The 8,854-nt window shown below is 50.3% G+C and overlaps 1 protein-coding gene across 1 annotated transcript; it reads left to right on the forward strand.

The window, feature by feature from the left end:
* Positions 1 to 2,619: 2,619 nt before the first annotated feature.
* LOC131209242 (uncharacterized) lies at positions 2,620 to 6,972 on the forward strand. The gene is made up of 9 exons (XM_058202258.1): positions 2,620 to 2,684; positions 4,508 to 4,619; positions 4,799 to 5,070; positions 5,154 to 5,408; positions 5,445 to 5,872; positions 5,949 to 6,175; positions 6,279 to 6,403; positions 6,481 to 6,715; positions 6,835 to 6,972. The coding sequence occupies exons 1-9, from the start codon at positions 2,649 to 2,651 to the stop codon at positions 6,903 to 6,905; spliced, it is 1,761 nt and encodes a 586-aa protein (XP_058058241.1). The 5' UTR covers positions 2,620 to 2,648; the 3' UTR covers positions 6,906 to 6,972.
* Positions 6,973 to 8,854: the final 1,882 nt, after the last annotated feature.

An 8,854-nucleotide genomic window follows, 5' to 3' on the forward strand; every position in this document is an offset into this window, starting at 1 on the left:
GTAAAATGTTTTCTTTTTCCCCAGAATAGTGGATTTGGAGTGGAATCTGTTTTCCACTTAACTTCCTGCTATTTTTCGACGATTAACTGCTATTAAAAATTTTCGTGATTGCGAATTATCACTCCAGAACAAGAGGCGCTCCAAGGAAGGTGCGATCAGCTGGAGGTTATCCATTACAAACTACTGACGAAACAGCAGCCGTCTAATAGATAAATGCAAGTTAGAGTGTTTTCATCTGTGTGAAAATGGTTCTCTTTTTTAATACAAATCTCCCAAAACCACAAGAATCGCTTATGTATGCACCTAGCACACGGTGAAGCGAGCATGGTATGGCCGAACAGTTTATCCGACTGTTTATCAAACTCCCTTCCTTACTCCACACATTGAATCTATTATGGAACAGAAAAACATCTCCGATCGGAAGCTCGCTCACTCGTGAAGGACATTCACGGGCCATGTGTTTATAGGGCGCACAGCATACGACCCGTAGTAACAAGTTTATCCGTAAGCCTGGCATCGGTGGCACTTATGTTCCAGCTTCCTGCAATGGCCCCACCACCACCGCAAGCAACTGCATCGTGCACCCTTTATTACAGGAAAAAAACCCGGATGGAATCATGTGGAAACAGTGGACTTTAAAGCATCTCCCGTGGTTCGCCTCGGCCCTTCGCACCGAGAGCCTCTTGTCGGCCTCCATTTCGTGGAATGCATTTATTATAAACCCGCGATGGGATTCACATTATTTTATGAACTGTTGTCTGTGTTTTTTTTTCACTCTGCTCTCGCCATTCATTCACGAGCCATGCGTTATTAGTCAGACGGGATCAGCAGAAGGAAAAGCAATCTCCATCGCTAGCGCTTGAGGACCCCTAAGGAGAAACCCAAGAAAGCTGCCTGTGGGCGCGGGGGGGGGGGGGGGGGGAAAGCGGAAAGGGGGAAAAAAAAAAACAAAAGACTGCCGTCCACCCGGCTGCTGCTAGTTATACCCGAACCCTAATGTCCTGAAAAGGGCGTAGAGAAACTCCACACACCGGGGAACACACCGTGAGCGGTGGTTCATTGAAGTTAGCGCAAGAGGCAGGAATCCATCCTTGACCTCTCCCGGGGGCAAGTGCGATCGGAGGGGATCCGGGAGCAGGACACGACGACGGATGAAGTTGTGTGTGCTACTATTTCGCAATAGATGGAATCACTTCTCTAGAGAGCTAGTGAGCGAGAGGAGTTTGGGATGGCCGAGGTTCAAAGTTTGCGTTGGGGCTTTTCACGAATCATATTTTGTGGTTTCCTGCGTGCGTGTATGTGTGTGTCCCTATGAGGTTTACTGTTTTTCTTCTTCGGTCAGACATCCTCTCGAAGAACATATGGCCGGGAACATTTTGGGGGCTAGTTTGGTGGTGGAGCCCGGCTCATTTGCCCGAAGCACATCGTACCCGAAGTATCCTTCTTCCGTGACATGATCAAACCTTGTCCCGAACCAACACCGGCACGGCTTATCAATGCGATGCGAGTGGGGTCGGGATCCTAATTGTGGGTTCAAAAAAAGGGTTTGCTGCCCATTACTCTCTACCAAATGTCGCATAGTTGCGGTTTAATGGTTTTTGCTTTTTATGCAAAGAGAAGCGACTTTTTTCTTTAAAAAACGCAGGTTGCAAATCAAATGGTTTCATTTGTGGGACCACACCATTTCTGCGTTAAGCAGTATGTAATGTTACAGATAGGTTAGGGGCTTCTCATGCGATTTTGGTAGGTTTAAAGTGGGTTTCGTGATGAATAACCTTCAGCTGATCTCACCTTTCGGAGGGTTCCCTGTTCTGGGGTCCCAGATTTGAACAGTAAAGTTGTAGACTTCATGTACCGTGCTGTGAGCTTCATCCGCTGTTACGCTCTTAACCTAAAAATATAGATATAAAGTATAGTACATAAAATATGTTGCCACATAATTACCCAATTCGGAGATAGAACTTTCAATTAATTTCGTTTGATAGCGACAGCTGAAGGCTCAAAACCAAATTGTACTCCTAATATTATCGAATTTAGAAAACATAGAAAACTATTCACTATTATTATACTATTCATTACTATTATAAAAATAAAATAGCTATCCCATTTAAAAAAAACTATAGCTTTAACTGCAAAGCGATGGCCTACACGGGGTCCTGGACAGATTTTCCAGGAGACGGTCACTAAGAAACTATATTCGTCACAGCATCATCTCCTTGGCCGAGGCTCATCAGCAATCATCGCCAGGTCGCCGGGTTTGCCGTGTGCTTTTGCGCCATCGCGATGTTCCAATATGTTGCACCAATTTCACGCCATATCGCATTACATTTAAATTGCTTAGAAATCGCATTTCACATTCACGGCCGCTTCGGACGGCACGGGCCGAAAGGGGGTGAGGACTGCCATAAAAAATGGCTATCATATCTTGCCATTGCCACGTGATTGGCGCGTGAAAAACAGGATATGTTATAAAAAACTACTCGTTCTCTTTCACGCTCTCTCTCTCTCTCTCTCGCTCTTCGTTCGCAGCAAAAACCAACGTCACCATCTCAACAACATCATCATCGCTCGGTGGTATTATCGCTGCTCGGGGCTATCACTGTTGCTTCTTTTGCTGCTGCTGATCCTGGTGCAAATAAAATATCAAAATGCTTCCAGCGAACGTTATGTCCTTCATGAAAAAGGTGAGTAGTTGGCCGTCGCGAACCACAACCCACATCCTTCGTGTGCACCTCAGGGCCATGTAAGCCCACACGCATCGGATGCGGATTGCATGAAGCAACAAAAAAAAACCCACACTAGAACGCATCCAAGCAAGCATAGCCACCGTCTCTCTAATGCTCGGGAAACCGGAACTCTAAACGCTGCTTTCGCGCATTTCCGGAGCAGCTCCGGACGTACGGGGCGACTCGTTTATGCACCGAGAGGATTTCCCCCTCACCTCCGCCACCGCGGTTAATGCTTCCCGCTAGGCGCTGGGCCGAAACCTCCTCCTCAGCCCAGGAGAGCATTCTGTTGCATAATTAAGATTTCCTTAAGCAGCTCGGTTTTATTAGCTAAAATAGCCTTTACCTGTGAACGCAGTGAGTATGTGCTTCAAGTGTAAAGTGTTAACGTTTCTTTTTAATTATATAATTATTCGCCCCGGAAATTGTGTCACAACTTTTATGGTATAGAAATGGCAACAGGATGCTGAGCAGAAAGCGTCAGCCTACTGCGACGTTCGTACCTTTTATACTCAATCAGTTGGGTTTGGCCGTGGTTTTAGAAATTTAATCTACCGTCGTTAAATTGTTTATGGCCAAAAGCTTGACCTTTAGTAAGTAACGGGTTAATTGAAGATCGTATTGGCCCCCCCGTATGAAGTTTCTACAACGCTGACCAAGATTGCTCCTCCACAAAATGATAAGTAGCTCAATAATATTCACAGAGGAAACAGTGAACTTTAAACGGGGCCCGTTCAGCGAAATGGGCCCAACCGAAACGTTTCCATTTTATCATCTAGTTGATGTGGATGGATCATGTCTAAATATAAAACTATTGACCATCCATAAAATGTCTGTCCCTGTATCCTGCGATCCGCTGCAACATGCTTGCAACAACACCGCTAACGCTTACTATTTTGAATGCGCACAATGAGTGTGCCATAAATTCAATAAAACGAGCAACTTTAAGAAAGTAATTCATAAGCCAGGGCTTAAGGGTTTTCTGTTCGGCCTTTGTGTAGCACACTTCCACCATCGTGCACTTTAATTGTTCTGCCACACAACAAATACCGCAGGGAGACACACAGCAAACGGTTCTCCCCTTTGCGGCTGGCATAATCATGCCCGGCCACGGCCTGGAGCATGTATTCAAATAGAAGCTACGGGGCGCAGCGGTCCAGAATGGACAATGAAATGAAAAGCATAAGACGGCAAAGGCGAACCGATTCCGGCAGGACCTTCTAGACCGAAGGTACGGATTATATGAGCAAGGCACACGATCTAATACAACTCGGCAGAAGCTCGATGGCCAAGTATCACGTTGGTCCCACCCCCCGTACTTCTTCTCTGCTGTGTGTGCGTGTTCCGGGTACGTTATTTTTGTAACAATTAGAAAAAGTTGGCACACGTGTGGGCTGCAAAATACGCACACGCTCTCTCTCTGCGGATCTAGCCATCGCCGGCCCTTCGGGGTGGTAACTGGAGTTGAAAGTTGGCGCTAAAATACTCTCTGTCAATAAATATTAATTTTCCAAGAATCGTATTTTCTGCCCCGTCCGCACTGTGGCCCGTTAGTGCTGCCGAGCACGCGACACACGCGTCCGCCGCCGAAAAGTACGGACAGGAAGTGCGAAGTCTGGTTGTTGGTGATGGATTTCGTAACGATGGTTTGGGACCGAGGGCTCCAGTTAATCTATCCAGAAGTTTTAATTTAACCAGCACGGACACTCAACGGACCGAGGATTCTTCGTCAGTGACTGACAGCGGCCGCGGCTGTTCTCCCTTTCTCCACGCTCTTACAGATGGTCGCCACGGACGAGGCGTCCCATCAGCAGCCGTCGATGGAGAACACGGGTGCTTTCGGGAAGCTGAAGCAAACGCTGTCCACATCGCTGCTAACCGCACAGGATAGAGGTAGATGCCGGGGCGCAAGTTGGCCAAAGCAGTTTGCCTTCGTTTACTGTGGTGAACTTTATCAAACACAGCAAGCTACTATCGTTCAAAAAGCCACTTCCAATCATTAGATAATCCGGGTAGTAGTATCTAGGAGCAGAATGGCCGTTAAATGTGTTGTCGTCTCGTTGCCGTTGCAGTGAACAAGATGTCCCCAAGGCCATCGCTAGTTCCGGACACGAGCGACTCAGCGCACACAGCGGACGACCCGTACAAGGACGGGGCAGCGGCCGACAAGGCGGCTGGCGGCGGTGGTGACGGCAGCAACAAGTTCAACACACGTTCCGGCTCGTGCCGGATATGCTTGAAGTCGTTCAAACCGAACGACTTCAAAAAGACCTGCGTCGAGTGCGACCAGAAGGTGTGCGAAGACTGCGCCAGCTACAGCAAGCTGCAGGATTCGGACGATCGGGTAAGTCCGGCGATTTGCCGGCCCCCCCCCCCTCCCCACTTCCCCGGTCCGCATCAAATTACAACCGCCGTTCCGTTCCGCAGGATCTGTGGCGATGTAGCGTCTGCCGGCGGAAGATGGCATCGCGCATCTGCATACCGCAGGAGTCGACCGATTCCGCCCTGGAGGTCCCGGTCATGGAGACGCTCCAGCGCCGCCACTCGGACATCAAGCTCGGCTTCAGCCAGCACCTGGACGATGGCAGGGGTACGGCGCTGGCGCCCCCGCGTAGCCCCGAGCTGCGCCGCCACTCGGACGTATCGCCGGCCTCGCTGAAGGAGCTGGAAAAGCTGAAGGGCGTCCAGAAGCCGACCACCGATGCGGACTGGCGCAAGGGGCACAGTGCGGCCCCGAGCCGCTCGGCCAGTCCGCCCGGCCGGAAGGAGATGGAGCTCGGTACGCCGCGGGTCTTCTCCCGCCGGCCCTCGACCAAGATGTCCCGCCAGCACAGCTACGACGACGAGTTCAAGACGATGAGCTCCGACAGCAACCTGGCGGAGGCGGGCCTCAACCTGCCGCCGCCGATGCCACGGCGGAAGTCGGCGTATGACGTGTACGCGCCCGGCGTCCTGGTCAACGCGATGCAGTCCGTCAAGCTGACGGCGGACGATATGGAGAAGATCAGCACGTCCCGGCGGGCGTCGATGAAGATCATGGGCGGGGACGGAGACTTCGCCGGGGACGACCATTCCATGGCCGACCTGAAGGCCGCCGGGCTGATGGTGGACGACGATCGGCGGCACAAGCGACGGGGATCACAGTTGTAAGCCAGTGTTTCCCGGTGGTGGTGGCGGTGGTGACGTTGCTAGCCCCGTTTCCTTTTCTATCCCGCCCGGCAGACCGGACATATCGGCCCTGAAGGACAAAAGTGCCCAGAACGCGGCGAACATGAACATATCAGTCTACCAGTGTCCCGCGCTCGAAGACTTGGAGGCCCCCAAACGGCAGACCTCGCTCGACGGCGAGGGCATCAAGATCGTCATCCACGACGCGGATGCCGGCCCGCTGTGTGCCGCCAAACGGAGCGTCACCCTGCGGAGGGATCCCTCGGACAAGGCCCACCGAAGTACGTCCGGGGTGGGGGGTCCTAGGGCTAGGGACTTCCTATTGGGCAAAGTTCACCTCCAACGACTGACCTTCTGACGGGTGCTCTGTCGGTAACTTTACAGCCAGAGGATTCGGGATGCGTGTGGTTGGCGGAAAAACCGGAACCGATGGTCGGCTGTTTGCGTACATCGTCTGGACGGTGCCCGGTGGACCGGCCGAGAAGGGTGGCCTACAGCAGGGCGATAAGGTACGTTGCCGGGGCGCGGCCACGAGCCCTGCAGGATTGCCGGTCTCGAATTAGCCGTGGTCTGCCCTGCTTTACAGATACTCGAGTGGTGCGGTGCCTCGTTGACGGACCGCAGCTTCGAGGAGGTGTGCGCCATCATGGACCGCACGGGTGACACGGCGGAACTGCTGGTCGAGCACGCCACCGACTTCAAGATGTGCGAGCTGCTGGACGAAGGCGGCATGGGCATGAACGTGGTTGGGTCGACCTACGGCGGCAGCAGCAATTCGACACGAGCTTTGCCAGAAACGAACGTACACACGCTGACGTCCGGTGAGTACGCCCGTGGGCAGAACCGTGCTGCGGCCCGCGGATAAGCGTTACTCACGTTCGGATTTGGTTTTTTTTTCTCATCCTTCGCCCACTCCGACAAACGGCCCGTTGCGGCACAGAGAGTGAAGCAACGGTGGACAAATCGCCCTCGTCGCCGACCCGTCGCAAGTTGCCCAAAACACCGGTATAAATCAATGCATAGCTTTTTCCTTTCTCATTCTTACATAATGTACCATTTGGTGTGCGTGTTTATGTAGTCGCGCTCTGTTTGCAATGCAACTAAAACTACAGCCAACTGAAAACTGAGACACAAACCGCCAAAAAGTAGTGGACAGCGGCGTCGCGTCACTCGAGTACTAGAAACCGTTTTTTTGGCAACAACAATTAGCAGAATCTAAGGGCAGCTGAGAAGAGGGCGAAGCGAAAGTGATGAGAAGAAGAACAACGGATTAAAACTAACTCGGAACCACAAAGTTCCAAACTATGGGGGCCACGCCGCGCACGGAAAGGATAACATGGACAGGGCGGCACAGAGAAAGAGTGAGAAGTAGCTGAAACTAGCGCACAGGTGGACGGTGGCGCAGCGCAACGGGTGTCCTCTCGCACTACAGGAAGTAGCTATCAAACCGTCGTCCTCGGAGTAGTGCCCTTTTTTCTCGTCTCTCGCAGACACCCACTAGCTAAGCAAGACAGAACCCGTAGACGACCCGTAGCTTTCAGCTGGCTCTCTAGGTGATACTAAGTAGTGTGCTTTCAAGCGTGCCGGGCCGTGTTTCCAGACACCGGCTCTCACCACATACACCACACATACACACGAACAAACACAAACACAGTTTAGTCCATTGTGCACCCCGGAATCAAAGAGAGTTTCATATTTTATATTTTGCGGTGCGGAGGCAGCATGCGAACGCACAGCACACAGAGATCGGGGTAAAAACAGGATACAATAATATATATAATACTATATATACACATAAATATATATATATATGTAACTATATGAATATATGAGAATGGGGAGGCAAAGGCGACAAATACCTTAAACCAACAGAACAACTACATGAATGTTGCCATATGTTGAGCGTTGCTGCCCAATTGCCCAACAAAACCAGTCACGACACAAACAGCTAACTCCATACTCGCCCTCTCTCTCTCTTTCGCGCGCGCTTTCTTTAAACAATCGGTGGCCCTTATTACGTTTCCAGTGTGCTACCAAAACACTTTCGGTTTTACCACTTTCGTTTCACCAAGCCCCCACAATACTGTCCGGATGGGGTTTCGATAGGCTTCGTGGCACGGTCCGACGTAGACACACACTCTCTAGCACAGAATACAGCTTCCGGCCGTGACAGGAAACTGAACAGGATAACAGAAATTCCACAGCAAGCCCCGATCAAACTAATAAAAGTAATCCGTAATTGAAAGCTACAAAATCCCTAATACAAGACAAGAGAACCATATAAAATAGATGGATGCTCGGTGGCTGGAATAAGCATGGGTGGAAAACGTAAAATAGTGACGTAGGCACTATCCAGGCCTCCGAGGATCAACCTAAAGCCAGTGCGCGTAGTAGAATGTACAGCCAACAGTACACAAAAGTAATCGAAAGAAGAATCAGTCAATCAAGTTTTGCGAATAGCTCTAGCGCACACAGCAGTGGACTGTGTTTCGTGAAACGTCCCCAACAGCTTTTAGCTTTTACGATCTATTATAAGTTACCCGCAGAAGCAATGGGGGCATCCCTGCGTGACGATCGCCCTTAACGATGCCTCTGGCTCATTCGATGATCCGTGCCCTGTCTCATACACATAAATTCTGCAGCATTATTACATGCTCTTCCTTCCTTTTCTCGCTCACTCACTATATTGTATGTTCGACAGTAGCGTTTGCCGCGTTTATGTTCTGTTAATAGAGGTGATGTTGATAGCATAGCAAAACAACCAGTTCAAAAAAAGCCCCAAATATCGACAAAAGAAATCAGACAAGAATTAACAATTAAACCAAGTAATCCAAGTAGGCAAATTAATTGCGCAGTAGAAAATGTTGTTGTAGTTGTGTTTCTTTTTACTACTATCGCTGTTGTTTTTAGTTGTTATACTCTCTCTCTCTCTCTCTCTCTCTCTCTCTCTCTCTCTCTCT

Source organism: Anopheles bellator, chromosome 2 (assembly GCF_943735745.2).
Source record: "Anopheles bellator chromosome 2, idAnoBellAS_SP24_06.2, whole genome shotgun sequence".
NCBI classification, from domain to species: Eukaryota; Metazoa; Arthropoda; class Insecta; order Diptera; family Culicidae; genus Anopheles; species Anopheles bellator.